Source organism: Lampetra planeri, chromosome 15, assembly GCF_965212315.1.
Source record: "Lampetra planeri chromosome 15, kcLamPlan1.2.h2, whole genome shotgun sequence".
In the NCBI taxonomy this organism is placed as follows: Eukaryota; Metazoa; Chordata; class Hyperoartia; order Petromyzontiformes; family Petromyzontidae; genus Lampetra; species Lampetra planeri.
Genome location: NC_136121.1, coordinates 5,421,598 through 5,439,234, shown reverse-complemented (window position 1 = coordinate 5,439,234; position 17,637 = coordinate 5,421,598). Strand labels below are relative to the sequence as shown.

The 17,637-nt window shown below is 54.2% G+C and overlaps 1 protein-coding gene across 1 annotated transcript in view; it reads left to right on the top strand.

The window, feature by feature from the left end:
• LOC144722620 (ligand of Numb protein X 2-like) overlaps positions 1-17,637 on the top strand; it is an 87,822-nt gene that overhangs the window by 56,731 nt on the left and 13,454 nt on the right. Inside the window, 2 exon segments of the mRNA XM_078600863.1 lie at positions 8,730-8,950; positions 14,789-14,890. Coding sequence (XP_078456989.1) covers positions 8,730-8,950; positions 14,789-14,890 — 323 coding nt within the window.

Sequence of the window (17,637 nt, the reverse complement as noted above, 5' to 3'; positions counted from 1 at the left end):
TGTGCGCGGCAGTGATAGCAATGATAAAATGTTCTTTGGGAGGTACCCGGGTGGGTCAGAGGTCAGATTTTTAACTGGCAACCTCCGAGATTTCTTGATTAAAATGTGGGTTCCAGCCGTGCATCCGTGATTAAACTTTGGTTCTCAGATGGTAGTGAATCGGCGGTCTCAGCCTGGTCACCGTTTGCCGGACAAAATGATACAATTGCATTAAATGTAGTTCTGCAGTTAATTTGGCCAAGTTCCTTTCCCCCGTTGAAAATGTCGGGTTTGGCCGCCGTGCGACGAACATCACTCTCAGCGACAGAGCGAGTGGGGAAAGTGCAGCGTGGAAAGGAAGTCCCTTGAATGGCTTCAGAAGTAGTTCTATGACATCTACTGCCCGCGGGCTGTTCCCAATTGTGGAGCGAAGCGACACCGCTTTCCGAGAGTTCCGAAAGAACACGTCTTCTCGTTGCATGACGGCGACGGCACAAATAGAATGAAATTATCGGAAAAAATATTTTTAATAGAGTTTATAGCCTCCTCCGGTCTCAAGGCTCTCTGTCGCGCTTGGAATGTTTGACCAGTTCCTACTTGAAATGACGCTATATTTTTCGGGAGTAGCCGTTGAACACTGCACCCTACAGATCGGCCTCGCCGCCTATTTGCTGCACTGCCTGCTGGTACAGGCGGCTGCAGGTCTTCTGAAAATCGTCAGAAATGTCGCAATCGTCGCCGGATTTTTTTTCTAAATGTGGGTTCCGACGAATCGGAATCACGCGCCGCGCTTCGATTTAGCAACGACTGGCTACGTACGTCGCGAAAGAAGTTCAATGTACGCACACACAACCTCGCAATCGGCGATGGTGACGGTGGTAACGATGGTGACGACGACAATGGTGACGACGGTGATGGTGACGACGATGGTGACGACGGTGATGGTGACGACGATGGTGACGACGATGACGACGGTGACGGTGACGACGGTAATGGTGAAGACGACGACGGTGATGGTGACGACGGTGATGGTGACGATGGTGACGACGGTGATGGTGACGACGGTGATGGTGACGACGGTGACGATGGTGACGACGGTGATGGTGACGACGACGATGGTGACGACGACGATGGTGTTGACGGTGATGGTGGTGACGATGGTGACGGTGACGACGATGGTGATGACGGTGATGGTGACGACGATGACGATGGTGACGATGGTGACGACGGTGATGGTGGTGACGGTGATGGTGACGGTGATGGTGACGGTGATGGTGACGGTGATGGTGACGGTGATGGTGACGACGGTGACGATGGTGACGACGGTGACGACGGTGATGGTGGTGACGGTGACGGTGGTGACGATGGTGACGACGACTCCACGAGCACTCCACGCCGTGCTCGGCCACCTCTTCACCGCGTCCTCTCGAACGAGCCAAGAATATCTCCACTCATTCATTACTTCACTCGTTCTATAAACTAAACCATTTTTTTATTACCAGTTAAGGCCCATTGAACTGCTATATTAGCTCCTTTTCAGAGGCAACCTGGCCACAAATGATAGCTTATCAGCAAGCGGAAATTTAAAGCAGCCAAATACTCTTAAACGCGTGATGTCGATTCTAAATGTGGAGGGGAAAACCCGCAGGACCCGGAGAAAAATCCACGCGATCACAGGGAGAGACACATTCAAAATCCAAAATATACAGCAGGCTTCAGGGTTGGGATTGAACCCACAACCTCCTGTACACCAGGCGAGGTAGTTAACATCTTCGTGCCCGAGTTCGGACGTGGGAGATAAGACCACTTTGGCTTAGCGGTCCGCCGGCACCGCCACCACCACAACCACCGCCACAACCACCGCCACCACCGCCACCGCCACCACCACCACCGCCACCACCACAACCACCGCCACCGCCACCACCACAACCACCGCCACCACCACCACCACCACCACAACCACCGCCACCACCACCACCACCACCACAACCACTACCGCCACCGCCGGCTTGCGTTATGAATGATGTTAATGCGATTTGCGGATAAGGGAGGTCGCGCAACGGGCCCGGCCGCTGTCACCTGAGGAGATGACGCCGTTGCCGTGGCGTCACGACAAGAAACATAATCCGGGTCTCGCCGCCACCACGTCGCCCCGTCCAGGTCGATCGGGCAAAAAGGACAATACATAATTATTTATCTCGGCCTAATCTCCTCGCGGCCTCATGCGGGAGCGGCGCAGCGTGTGTGCGTGCGCGCGTGGTGCATTTTTTGCAAACTGTAAAAAATTCGAGCGGATCGATATCACTGGTCAACACACTTTTTCTGGCATAAGGTATTACAACGGCTTTAAGGTGATTCCAAATCTGGCATCGGTTTTTGTCTATCACGTCAGATTTTTGAGATATCAAATATTGCATTTTCAATAAAAACTGCAGAAGAAAAATATTAAATAAATGTGGATATCTACATAAAATGATATTATAAACACACTATCCTAAAAATACAGCACCATATTTTAACACTAAAGCAGTCACTGACTCGCACCAACTTGCAATCATAAGTGACAGAGTTAATTTCGGGTAAAATCAATGCAAATGGGGTATGCCGATAGCATAAAAATGAGATGTGATAGTGCAAATCTGAGATCAGATTTGGAATCGGCACCCTGAAATTAGTCTAAAACAGCTGCAAAAGTCCAGGCCAGAATTAATTTTTTTGTTGACCAGTGTAATAATGATAATGATTGTAATACAATCCAGTCGTAAATTTCGGTTTGGTGATTTCATACTTTTCGGTGGCTGTGTGAGAGCCAGTGACGCGATCTCCACCTTCCTGTGACGTGGGAACAGTGCCTCCAGATGAAGGTCAAGGTCGTCATGACCCCCCCCCCCGCTAACGGCTCTGAGCAGCCACTGGTGGAAATTCCACATTCCTATGACGAGGAGTGGTGGAAAGTTCATTCAGAGGGCAACTGCTGCCAACTCCCCACAAAAGTGGTTGCTCATTTTCCTCCGACCCTTCGAGGGGGACGCTGGGCCGAGTCAACATTTGACCGGATTTTCGGGGAAACTTGCAAACTTTTCCGATGTTGGCAGTGGCGTGGCGTCGTGAAGGCGAGCGACAAAAATCAAACTCGACGTTTCGCGTCGAAATATAACGCACGAGGTGGAGGGGTTTATCTTCTTGGTTCTTTCGGTAAAGTCACGTAGAATGGAAATAATAAAACAATAAAAATAAAACACAATCAAATAATTCTCACGACGTTTCGGCCACAACGCAAGCAGCCGTCCTCAGGTGGAGAACAGGTCTGTCGGGAAGACAGCGTCTGAGTGACACGCCCCAGGCTTGGAGCGACTATTTAAGCTGGGTTGGAGGAGGAAGAGCGCCTTGACAAAATAATTTGCATATCAAGAGGAATTTAGCATATTTATGGGAAATGCAGATATGGGATTAGTACTACTTGTGAAATGCGTAGGAGTTGGGCGGGGGGTTTCAAAGTCATATTATGCCCGTGCATTATGCAGGATTAGCAGCATCAAAGGGAGGGGATAGGGGTAGCATTAATAAAGGGAAGGATTGTTAATAGTATGTAGCTGCGGTGACTAAACCACCACGTAAAAAAACTAAAGTATAAACTACATAGTATCATCAGTATACTAAATATACTCTCCAATAAGCTGAGCTACTAACAGTAAGTAATACATTACGGTTTCGCTCGAGGCTTTCCCGCAGCGGGGAAAACAAAAAGAGCATCGTCGTCGTCGGCGTCGTTTAGCCGCGAGTTACCGTCACATGCAAGAACGTCGCCTGATCGTTTTTATTTTCATCGCAAGCGAAGAGCACGGATGCAGAGGCCCCGAAAACATCAAGCGGGCAGCAGCAGCAAACGGCACAATTAGAAATGTTGTTTCTCACTTGAACTGCATCTGCGTCTTTCCAGTGTGTATGCCTGCCAAAGTGATTAACTGCGTCCCCCCCCACACCCCCAACGTCTCAGTAATGTGGAATTTCTACCGTTAGTTCGGAGTGGCCGTTTTGAGCAGGGAGGTGGTCGTAAGCCTGTCAAGGATCACAAGCCGTCACGCAAACTCCGGTCATCCTCGCGGCAGAAGCGGCTTTTTGCCGGCCATCGAACAAACACGGTCGCCGCATCGCACGGCGCTTTCAGAAGTGCTTCTGCGGCCGTCTGGAACGCTCTTCCTTCTGATATTAGGAAGCCACTGGAGTTACGCAATTTTTTTGTATTGTCTAGTTTGAAAACTCATTTCTTGAGAACTGCTTTTTGTGTTCAGTTTGTTGTCCTTACCCCCACAAATCCGGTTGCCAACGGTTGGCCACGTACGGTGCAAAAGAAGTTCAACATACATCCGTAATACATTTTGGCTGTGCTTTCACATCGATCGATGTGCCTCCTTCGAGGTAAGAGGTAATTGCTGTTTTCATGGCAGTAAAAATCGGTGCCCTGGGAGATGACCCCGGGGTGGTTCAGAGGGCTGAGGTTATGCCACTGACATCCTGGGTTTAAATCCAGGCTTCCGCCACCTATAAACAAACAACTAGAACAATTGTTTTTTTTAATCCTTTATATTAAGTTCACTTGCTTGCTTGCGCGCTTACGACCGTGCAAAAATCTTTCGGTCGTGTTTTAACCCACTTCCCGTGATCCAATCAAGCTGACATTTTGCACACAGACTCGTTGTGCGTGAAAAAAAATCCAAAATTTTCCACTTTTTAGGAAAATTTTTTTTTCATATTTAATTTAAAAAACCAATGTGATAAAAATGAAACTTTTACTCAAGAAAAACTGAAATGAATAATAAAATAAAACCGATGCCACACATATAAAGGATTTATAGTGAAAAACGTTGTTTTTACGGGTTAATTTTTTACTAGGTAACATCACAGCCAGGGGTGTTGCATGCTAGTCTCTCACAATACAATGGCCACCCCCACAGCTTCGTTTGTCAAGATATCTCCCGAGCTTACATTTACATGTAGATTTCATCTCTAGCTCCGCCCACTGACCCTTGGGCTACACCCATCTCAAACCTTTACAACTCCCTGCCTTGGCAGCGCTACCGTCATGTATTTTTCCTGCCTCAGCAGCTCTCACGCGATATTTGTCACCTGATGACGATTGCCTGTGTTGCGATCGAAACGTCGTGATATTGTTATTATTTAATTATTTTCCTATCTACCTGGCTTTACCGAAAGACCCAAAGAATACAAATATACCCCTTATAGCCTGTAAAAGACTGTTGGGGCAAGTGCCGTTCGCGAGCACCTATGAAGGCGTGCCAAGCACCACGCCCGACCGCCTTTGTCTCCCTAGCGGCGATGTTTACACATCGCACTAGGTACTCATTTGAGGCTGAGTCGACCTAGGGGAGGCCCAGGACCGGTTCAGATAATCGCCACCGGTGGTGTTGGCCGTGAGCGGGAATTGGGTCTATCCCGGGTTTGCTAGCGCAGTGCGCTGACCGCTGTACAACTCCCATCGATTGCGCTCCGCTTCGATGTATTTACTGCTGCGGTGAATTCGTCTCATTTCCGGCTCTTGGGAATGAAGGATATCGGTTTGTTGGTCGTGCCACAATCTCGCAGCAGTGGAGTGCATGGGCACGCAAAGCCCCCCCCTCCCAGCCCCCCCCAGCCCCCCCCTCCCCACTGGGCAATGGAAACTAAGGGTCACTTAGTTTCCATTTTGTAAGGAGTCCCCTGGGCAGTGTCTCGTGCCGCTCTTTGCCATCGCTACGGAGTGGTGGGGGGGGGGGTCACGCGGCCCCCCGAGATTTCCGAAGGGATTCGTCGTTGCCATTGTCCCGGTGCCGATCTCACGTTTAGGAGTTAATTGGTAAAGGTGCCAAAAAGGGATACGCAGATAAAGGTTCCCCGTACAGCCTTCACAGACTGTTGGGGCAAGTGCTGTTAGCGAGCACATCTGACGGCCGGAACGGCACGTGAGGGTTTGGTTGGCCGCCTTTGTCTCCCTATGGCAATGTTTTTACACATCGCACCAGGTGCTCAATTAAGGCTGAGTCGACCGGTTCTAATCGTCACTGGTGTTGGCCGTGAGCAGGAATCCAACTGGGGCCGCGGGGTTCGTAGCGCAGCGCGCTAACCGCTACACTACCGCTCTGTGATACGAGACACAAAGATCCCCCATATAGCTTTAACAGACTGTAGGGACAAGTGCTGTTAGCGAGCACCTATGAAGGCCAGAACGGTACACGAGGGGGTGGGTGGCCAGCACCACGCCCGACCGCCTTTGTCTCCGCAGTGGCGATGTTTACACACCGCGCCAGGTACTCATTTAAGGCTGAGTCGACCTAGGGGAGGCCCAGTACCGGTTCAGATAATCGTCACTGGTGTGAGCCGTGAGCGGGAATAGAACCCGGGTCGCCAGGTTCATAGCGCAGCGCGCTAACCGCTACACACACACACATGCATGTGTGTGTGTGTGTCTCGTGCCGTCGAGTTTATTACTTGAATCAAAACCAGGAAGCTCACCGTTCAAAACGATTTGTTTCGCTTACAAGGGAGGTTGTGGAATGTGACGGGGAGGTTTGTCACGTAGAGCGTTGCGGCTTGTTTCCATCCAACGTATCGCGTCGTAAGTAGTTTGCTGCCATTTGTCGATCCACTGCTGGATGGAGGCGGTCCCCCACCCCACGTGATGTCAACAGTGCAGCTTGTTTGACCATACTTCACCACGCTAGACCGCGGGGAGCGGTGAGCGGGGGCAGGTGGATCTACGACCAGTGCAGATTTCGCTCGCCACTGATTTCACTCACCACTGGTCGAGAATGGAACTCGAGTCGCCGGGTTCACAGTGCAGTGACTCAATGAGATATACACATTGATTGCTCGTTAATAAACATGCTCCCTTACACATTACATCGAGTGCCTCTGCACAGCCTCCGGCATTTTTCAATTTCAACAGATGTCACATCGTTCTCCAGTGTCCTTCCGGGATGGGTTGTTTTTACCGCTCGCCCGCTTACGGCGCGTCACCCATGGCCGGGACTTGAACTCGGGCCACCGGGTTTATGTAGCGCAGCGCGCAAACTGCCACGCCACAGGAGTGCTCGTTAACTTTACGTCCAAAACACTACGAGATTCGGCAGTAGCCAGTGCTGGAGACTGTGCGGCTGCTTGAACGACGATGGTGACGATGGTGACGGTGGTGACGGTGGTGACGATGAGAACGATGATGACAATGGTGACGATGGTGACGATGGTGACGACGATGCTGACGATGGTGACGACGGTGGTGACGATGATGACGATGGTGACGATGATGACGATGGTGACGATGATGACGATGGTGACGATGGTGACGATGATGACATGATAACGATGATGACATGATGACGATGATGACGATGACGACGGTGGTGACGATGATGACGATGATGATGACGATGATGACGATGATGACGATGGTGACGGTGATGACGATGGTGACGGTGATGACATGATGACGATGATGACGGTGGTGACGATGATGACGATGATGATGACATGATGACAATGATGACGATGGTGACGGTGATGACGACGGTGACGGTGATGACGACGGTGACGACGGCGCTGAGGTCATCTCAGAACGTACGGCTCCGGCAAGAACGTTTGCTCAGCCTCAGCATCGTGAGCCGTGTCGCGCTTTCTCGGTTCTCGCGGGTTCAGGGGAGCGGGGGGGGGGGGGCGAAGTGTCGCCTCTAAGCCGGATATTCACCGGCCTCTGAATCTCAGCCGTAAACCCCACCGCTCTCTTTGAGAGCCACATTTATCATCATCGTCATCGTCATCATCACCGTCATCATCACCGTCGTCATTAGCCGTGATCTATCCGCTACTGGATGACGGCTTGCGCAAGTCGTCGACGTGACCTCGCGGTCCGATTTCTCGGGGTCACCTCGGGCACGGCACATTCCGTTACGTCGTCTGCCTCGGCCGTTGACGCTCAACGCGATGCCTTTATATTGCTTAAATTGTCCGATGCGTGCGTTCCTCTTACTGCCCCGGTTCAATTCTAAGCGTACATCTCTCCCCCACCGCTTTTGTTCACATTTCTCGCCGTTTGCCATTTTATTGAAATGAAAAAAAAGGTGCGAGTTTTTTTTCTTCTCCTCACGGGATCACAGCAGCACCACCACCAGCGTCTCACTTGCACTGCTGCTGCTGCTGCCTGAGTGGGCGCTTGCTAACGGGCCCCTCTCCTTGTCATCAGCTGCCCTGGGACATCGGCATTTGGCGAGGCGCAGCCTCAACCATCCCGCAGATTACGTGTCAATCGAGCAGACAAAACGGACATTGACACGCAAGGCGGCAAATCTCACCGATTCGTGAGTTCAACCGCGACCCCGAATCGCGGATCTGCTCCGCGGTGCGCAGGAGGTCGTAGCTTCCATCCCGACCCTGACTCCTGCCGTATATATTTGTAGTTTGCGTCTCTCTCTCTCTCTCTGCCCGTGGTCCCGTGGATTTTTCTCCGGGTCCCCTGGTTTTTCCCCTCCACGTTTAGAATCGACAGCTGCTATAAATTCCCACACGAAGGCGAGCCACTTCGTTGAGCCGTACAGCTCAGTGGGCCTTAGCTGGTGAAAAAAAAAAAAAAAATTTTAGTCTAAATAGATTCACCGCTCGCGGGTCCGTGCTGCAAGCGGCCATTGGCACCGCCGTCGCCGCTTGCCGTTGCCGTGCTGGGCGCTCGCTCACCGGGGCCGGGGGGCCGTCGTCTGTGCCAGGTGCCCCGGCACAGCGGCGTTCCGCGAGGCGGAGGAGAAGCGGCGCAAGGCGGCGGCGGCCTGGGGAGGTGGCGGCGGCCACGGCGCGGACAGCTCGGCGCAGCACGCTCTCGCGCTGCTCAACGCCGGCGTGTGCTCCGTGGAGGCCATCGCACTGCTCTCCGACGAGCCGGGACTCGTCAACCCCGGGTTCCAGCTCAGCTCCGAGGAGGAGCTCGACAGTCGGTTCCTGCTCCCGCTCGCTTACTCACTCGCTCGCTCGCTTACTCACTCGCTCACTCACTCACTCACTCGCTCGCTTACTCACTCGCTAACTCGCTCGCTCACTCACTCGTGTGTTCACTCACTCGCTCGCTCACTCACTCGCTCGCTCACTCACTCACTCGCTAACTCGCTCGCTCACTCACTCACTAACTCACGTGTTCACTCACTCATGTGTTAGCTCACTCACTCACTCGCTCGCTCACTCACTCGTGTATTCACTCACTCACTCGCTCGCTCACTCACTCACTCACTCGCTAACTCGCTCGCTCACTCACTCACTAACTCACGTGTTCACTCACTCATGTATTAGCTCACTCACTCACTAACTCACTCACTCGCTCACTGACTCACTCACGTGTTAATTCACTCGCTCGCTCACTCACTCGCTCGCTCACTCACTCACTCGTGTGTTCACTCGCTCATTCACTCACTCGCTTGCTCGCTCACTCACTCGCTCACTCACTCGTGTGTTCACTCGCTCATTCACTCACTCGCTTGCTCGCTCACTCACTCGCTCACTCACTCGCGTGTTCACTCACTCACTCACTCATGTGTTCACTCGCTCACTCACTCGCTCAATCACTCACTTGCTCACTCACTCGTGTGTTCACTCACTCACTGGCTTGCTCACTCACACACTCACTCACTCGCTCGCTCACTCGTGTGTTCACTCACTCATGTGTTCACTCGCTCACTCACTCGCTCAATCACTCACTTGCTCACTCACTCGTGTGTTCACTCACTCACTCACTGGCTTGCTCACTCACACACTCACTCGCTCGCTCGCTCACTCGTGTGTTCACTCACTCACTCACTGGCTTGCTCACTCACACACTCACTCGCTCACTCGCTCACTCGTGTGTTCACTCGCTCATTCACTCACTCGCTTGCTCGCTCACTCACTCGCTCACTCACTCGTGTGTTCACTCGCTCATTCACTCACTCGCTTGCTCGCTCACTCACTCGCTCACTCACTCGCGTGTTCACTCACTCACTCACTCATGTGTTCACTCGCTCACTCACTCGCTCAATCACTCACTTGCTCACTCACTCGTGTGTTCACTCACTCACTGGCTTGCTCACTCACACACTCACTCACTCGCTCGCTCACTCGTGTGTTCACTCACTCATGTGTTCACTCGCTCACTCACTCGCTCAATCACTCACTTGCTCACTCACTCGTGTGTTCACTCACTCACTCACTGGCTTGCTCACTCACACACTCACTCGCTCGCTCGCTCACTCGTGTGTTCACTCACTCACTCACTGGCTTGCTCACTCACACACTCACTCGCTCACTCGCTCACTCGTGTGTTCACTCGCTCATTCACTCACTCGCTTGCTCGCTCACTCACTCGCTCACTCACTCGTGTGTTCACTCGCTCATTCACTCACTCGCTTGCTCGCTCACTCACTCGCTCACTCACTCGCGTGTTCACTCACTCACTCACTCATGTGTTCACTCGCTCACTCACTCGCTCAATCACTCACTTGCTCACTCACTCGTGTGTTCACTCACTCACTGGCTTGCTCACTCACACACTCACTCGCTCGCTCGCTCACTCGTGTGTTCACTCACTCACTCACTGGCTTGCTCACTCACACACTCACTCGCTCACTCGCTCACTCGTGTGTTCGCTCGCATGTTCACTCACTCACTCACGAGCTCACTGGCTTATTCACTCACTCGCATCTTAGCTCACTCTATCGCTCGCTCGCTAGCTCACGCTCTTGGCGGGGCTGTTGTCACGCTGTAGGTGGGGCTGTTGTCACGCTGTAGGTGAGGCTGTAGTCACGCTGTTGGTGAGGCTGTAGTGACGCTGTAGGTGAGGCTGTAGTCACGCTGTAGGTGGGGCTGTAGTGACGCTGTAGGTGGGGCTGTAGTCACGCTGTAGGTGGGGCTGTAGTGACGCTGTAGGTGGGGCTGTTGTCACGCTGTAGGTGAGGCTGTTGTCACGCTGTAGGTGAGGCTGTAGTGACGCTGTAGGTGAGGCTGTAGTGACGCTGTAGGTGAGGCTGTAGTGACGCTGTAGGTGGGGCTGTAGTGACGCTGTAGGTGAGGCTGTAGTGACGCTGTTGGTGAGGCTGTAGTGACGCTGTAGGTGAGGCTGTAGTGACGCTGTAGGTGGGGCTGTAGTCACGCTGTAGGTGAGGCTGTAGTGACGCTGTAGGTGGGGCTGTAGTGACGCTGTAGGTGAGGCTGTAGTCACGCTGTAGGTGGGGCTGTAGTCACGCTGTAGGTGGGGCTGTAGTCACGCTGTAGGTGGGGCTGTAGTCACGCTGTTGGTGAGGCTGTAGTGACGCTGTAGGTGGGGCTGTAGTGACGCTGTAGGTGAGGCTGTAGTCATGCTGTAGGTGAGGCTGTAGTGACGCTGTTGGTGAGGCTGTAGTGACGCTGTAGGTGGGGCTGTAGTGACGCTGTAGGTGAGGCTGTAGTCACGCTGTAGGTGGGGCTGTAGTCACGCTGTAGGTGGGGCTGTAGTCACGCTGTAGGTGGGGCTGTAGTCACGCTGTAGGTGAGGCTGTAGTCACGCTGTAGGTGAGGCTGTAGTCACGCTGTAGGTGGGGCTGTAGTCACGCTGTAGGTGGGGCTGTAGTGACGCTGTAGGTGAGGCTGTAGTCACGCTGTAGGTGAGGCTGTAGTGACGCTGTTGGTGAGGCTGTAGTCACGCTGTAGGTGGGGCTGTAGTCACGCTGTAGGTGAGGCTGTAGTCATGCTGTAGGTGAGGCTGTAGTGACGCTGTTGGTGAGGCTGTAGTCACGCTGTAGGTGGGGCTGTAGTGACGCTGTAGGTGGGGCTGTAGTCACGCTGTAGGTGGGGCTGTAGTGACGCTGTAGGTGGGGCTGTAGTCACGCTGTAGGTGGGGCTGTAGTCACGCTGTAGGTGGGGCTGTAGTCACGCTGTAGGTGGGGCTGTAGTCACGCTGTAGGTGAGGCTGTAGTCACGCTGTAGGTGAGGCTGTAGTCACGCTGTAGGTGAGGCTGTAGTGACGCTGTTGGTGGGGCTGTAGTGACGCTGTAGGTGGGGCTGTAGTCACGCTGTAGGTGAGGCTGTAGTCACGCTGTAGGTGAGGCTGTAGTGACGCTGTAGGTGGGGCTGTAGTCACGCTGTAGGTGAGGCTGTAGTGACGCTGTTGGTGAGGCTGTAGTCACGCTGTAGGTGAGGCTGTAGTGACGCTGTAGGTGGGGCTGTAGTCGCGCTGTAGGTGAGGCTGTAGTGACGCTGTAGGTGGGGCTGTAGTCACGCTGTAGGTGAGGCTGTAGTGACGCTGTTGGTGAGGCTGTAGTCACGCTGTAGGTGAGGCTGTAGTGACGCTGTTGGTGAGGCTGTAGTCACGCTGTAGGTGAGGCTGTAGTGACGCTGTTGGTGAGGCTGTAGTCACGCTGTAGGTGGGGCTGTAGTGACGCTGTTGGTGAGGCTGTAGTCATGCTGTAGGTGAGGCTGTAGTGACGCTGTTGGTGGGGCTGTAGTCACGCTGTAGGTGAGGCTGTAGTCACTCTGTAGGTGAGGCTGTAGTGACGCTGTTGGTGGGGCTGTAGTCATGCTGTAGGTGAGGCTGTAGTGACGCTGTTGGTGGGGCTGTAGTCATGCTGTAGGTGAGGCTGTAGTGACGCTGTTGGTGAGGCTGTAGTCACGCTGTTGGTGAGGCTGTAGTGACGCTGTTGGTGAGGCTGTAGTGACGCTGTTGGTGAGGCTGTAGTCATGCTGTAGGTGAGGCTGTAGTGACGCTGTTGGTGGGGCTGTAGTCACTCTGTAGGTGAGGCTGTAGTGACGCTGTTGGTGAGGCTGTAGTCATGCTGTAGGTGAGGCTGTAGTCACGCTGTTGGTGGGGCTGTAGTCACGCTGTAGGTGAGGCTGTAGTCACGCTGTAGGTGAGGCTGTAGTCACGCTGTAGGTGAGGCTGTAGTCATGCTGTAGGTGAGGCTGTAGTGACGCTGTTGGTGGGGCTGTAGTCACTCTGTAGGTGAGGCTGTAGTGACGCTGTTGGTGAGGCTGTAGTCATGCTGTAGGTGAGGCTGTAGTGACGCTGTTGGTGGGGCTGTAGTCACTCTGTAGGTGAGGCTGTAGTGACGCTGTTGGTGAGGCTGTAGTCATGCTGTAGGTGAGGCTGTAGTCACGCTGTAGGTGAGGCTGTAGTCACTCTGTAGGTGAGGCTGTAGTCATGCTGTAGGTGAGGCTGTAGTGACGCTGTTGGTGGGGCTGTAGTGACGCTGTTGGTGAGGCTGTAGTCATGCTGTAGGTGAGGCTGTAGTGACGCTGTTGGTGGGGCTGTAGTCACGCTGTAGGTGAGGCTGTAGTGACGCTGTTGGTGGGGCTGTAGTCACTCTGTAGGTGAGGCTGTAGTGACGCTGTTGGTGAGGCTGTAGTCATGCTGTAGGTGAGGCTGTAGTCACTCTGTAGGTGAGGCTGTAGTGACGCTGTTGGTGAGGCTGTAGTCATGCTGTTGGTGGGGCTGTAGTGACGCTGTAGGTGAGGCTGTAGTCACTCTGTAGGTGAGGCTGTAGTGACGCTGTTGGTGGGGCTGTAGTCACTCTGTAGGTGAGGCTGTAGTGACGCTGTTGGTGAGGCTGTAGTCATGCTGTAGGTGAGGCTGTAGTCACTCTGTAGGTGAGGCTGTAGTGACGCTGTTGGTGAGGCTGTAGTCATGCTGTTGGTGGGGCTGTAGTGACGCTGTAGGTGAGGCTGTAGTCATGCTGTAGGTGAGGCTGTAGTGACGCTGTTGGTGGGGCTGTAGTCACGCTGTAGGTGAGGCTGTAGTCACTCTGTAGGTGAGGCTGTAGTGACGCTGTTGGTGGGGCTGTAGTCACGCTGTAGGTGAGGCTGTAGTCACGCTGTAGGTGAGGCTGTAGTCACTCTGTAGGTGAGGCTGTAGTGACGCTGTTGGTGGGGCTGTAGTCACGCTGTAGGTGAGGCTGTAGTGACGCTGTTGGTGGGGCTGTAGTCACGCTGTAGGTGAGGCTGTAGTCACGCTGTAGGTGAGGCTGTTGTCACGCTGTAGGTGAGGCTGTAGTGACGCTGTAGGTGAGGCTGTAGTGACGCTGTTGGTGGGGCTGTAGTCACGCTGTAGGTGAGGCTGTAGTCACGCTGTAGGTGGGGCTGTAGTCACTCTGTAGGTGAGGCTGTAGTCATGCTGTAGGTGAGGCTGTAGTGACGCTGTTGGTGGGGCTGTAGTCACTCTGTAGGTGAGGCTGTAGTGACGCTGTTGGTGAGGCTGTAGTCATGCTGTAGGTGAGGCTGTAGTGACGCTGTTGGTGGGGCTGTAGTCACGCTGTAGGTGAGGCTGTAGTCACTCTGTAGGTGAGGCTGTAGTGACGCTGTTGGTGAGGCTGTAGTCACGCTGTTGGTGAGGCTGTAGTCATGCTGTTGGTGGGGCTGTAGTCACGCTGTAGGTGAGGCTGTAGTCATGCTGTAGGTGAGGCTGTAGTGACGCTGTTGGTGGGGCTGTAGTCACGCTGTAGGTGAGGCTGTAGTCACTCTGTAGGTGAGGCTGTAGTGACGCTGTTGGTGAGGCTGTAGTCACGCTGTTGGTGAGGCTGTAGTCATGCTGTTGGTGGGGCTGTAGTGACGCTGTAGGTGAGGCTGTAGTCATGCTGTAGGTGAGGCTGTAGTGACGCTGTAGGTGAGGCTGTAGTCACTCTGTAGGTGAGGCTGTAGTGACGCTGTTGGTGAGGCTGTAGTCATGCTGTAGGTGAGGCTGTAGTCACGCTGTAGGTGGGGCTGTAGTGACGCTGCTGGTGTTGCTAGACGTAGTGCGGCTGGCTTGACTGTGCCGTGCTGGGCCGTGTCGCCCCAGTCGGCGATGGAGACGTGGGCCGACGGACGAGAGGCTCCAGCAGGGACAGCGCCCCCCCCTCGCGCAGCGACAGCTCCTCCGGCGGGGAATCGTCCGGCTCCGGTAACGTCCTCACCACCACCACCGCCATTACCACCACAATTACCACCACCACCACCGCAAATACCACCACCGCCAATTCCGCCACTACCGCCACCACCACCATTACCACCACAATTACCACCACCGCAAATACCACCACTGCCAATACCGCCACTGCCACCGCCATTACCACCACCACCAATTCCTCCACTATCACCACCGCCGCCATTACCACCACCACCAATTCCGCCACCACCGCCACCACCACCACCGATGCCACTACCAACTCCACCACTGCCATGAACTTCACCGCCACCGCAACCACCACCAACTCCACCGCAACCACCACCCACTCCAGTGCCACCACCACCGCCACCACCGCCGCCACCACCAGGGCCGGTTCAAGGCGTGGGGGCTTTAGGGGCTGCAGCCCAGGGGCCTCCGCCAGCTGGAGGAGATGAAGTGAAAAGTTACTTCGTATGTGAATCCTGAATTGTATTTGTTGTTGTTAGCGTTGTAACAATACATTTGATTTTTCTTTAACTTTGTTTTCCTTTTGAAAATATTACTGGGGGGGGGGGGCCTCACAGTACCTGCAGCCCAAGGGCCGACACAATCTTAATCCGGCCCTGGCCAAGACCACCATCAATATCCGCCAACACCGTCGCCACCCTCACCACAACCACCACTACAATCACCACCACAACCACCACTACAATCACCACCACAACCACCACTACAATCACCACCACAACCACCACTACAGTCACCACCACTGTAGCCGCTGCCACCACAACTTAGCAGCTGCCATGCCGTGTTGACACCTTTTCTACCCCTCACCACCACCACCACGTGATGCTGACACCTTCTCTACCCCTCACCACCACCCTCACCACGTGATGCTGTCACCTTCTCTACCCCTCACCACCCTCACCACGTGATGCTGACACCTTCTCTACCCCTCACCACCCTCACCACGTGATGTTGACACCTTCTCTACCCCTCACCACCACCACCACCACCACGTGATGTTGACACCTTCTCTACCCCTCACCACCCTCACCACGTGATGCTGTCACCTTCTCTACCCCTCACCACCCTCACCACGTGATGCTGTCACCTTCTCTACCCCTCACCACCCTCACCACCACGTGATGCTGTCACCTTCTCTACCCCTCACCACCCTCACCACCATGTGATGCTGTCACCTTCTCTACCCCTCACCACCCTCACCACATGATGTTGACACCTTCTCTACCCCTCACCACCCTCACCACCATGTGATGCTGTCACCTTCTCTACCCCTCACCACCCTCACCACGTGATGTTGACACCTTCTCTACCCCTCACCACCCTCACCACGTGATGCTGACACCTTCTCTACCCCTCACCACCACCACCACGTGATGCTGTCACCTTCTCTACCCCTCACCACCCTCACCACGTGATGCTGTCACCTTCTCTACCCCTCACCACCCTCACCACGTGATGCTGTCACCTTCTCTACCCCTCACCACCCTCACCACGTGATGCTGACACCTTCTCTACCCCTCACCACCCTCACCACGTGATGCTGTCACCTTCTCTACCCCTCACCACCACCACCACGTGATGCTGACACCTTCTCTACCCCTCACCACCCTCACCACGTGATGCTGTCACCTTCTCTACCCCTCACCACCACCCTCACCACGTGATGCTGACACCTTCTCTACCCCTCACCACCACCCTCACCACGTGATGCTGTCACCTTCTCTACCCCTCACCACCACCACGTGATGCTGTCACCTTCTCTACCCCTCACCACCCTCACCACGTGATGCTGACACCTTCTCTACCCCTCACCACCACCACGTGATGCTGTCACCTTCTCTACCCCTCACCACCACCCTCACCACGTGATGTTGACACCTTCTCTACCCCTCACCACCCTCACCACGTGATGCTGACACCTTCTCTACCCCTCACCACCCTCACCACGTGATGTTGTCACCTTCTCTACCCCTCACCACCACCACCACGTGATGTTGACACCTTCTCTACCCCTCACCACCCTCACCACGTGATGCTGACACCTTCTCTACCCCTCACCACCCTCACCACGTGATGCTGACACCTTCTCTACCCCTCACCACCCTCACCACGTGATGCTGTCACCTTCTCTACCCCTCACCACCACCACCACCACCACCACGTGATGCTGTCACCTTCTCTACCCCTCACCACCAACCTCACCACGTGATGCTGACACCTTCTCTACCCCTCACCACCCTCACCACGTGATGCTGTCACCTTCTCTACCCCTCACCACCACCACCACCACCACGTGATGCTGTCACCTTCTCTACCCCTCACCACCCTCACCACGTGATGTTGTCACCTTCTCTACCCCTCACCACCACCACCACGTGATGTTGACACCTTCTCTACCCCTCACCACCCTCACCACGTGATGTTGACACCTTCTCTACCCCTCACCACCCTCACCACGTGATGCTGACACCTTCTCTACCCCTCACCACCCTCACCACGTGATGTTGTGACCTTCTCTACCCCTCACCACCCTCACCACGTGATGCTGTCACCTTCTCTACCCCTCACCACCCTCACCACGTGATGCTGTCACCTTCTCTACCCCTCACCACCCTCACCACGTGATGCTGACACCTTCTCTACCCCTCACCACCCTCACCACGTGATGCTGACACCTTCTCTACCCCTCACCACCCTCACCACGTGATGCTGTCACCTTCCCTACCCCTCACCAC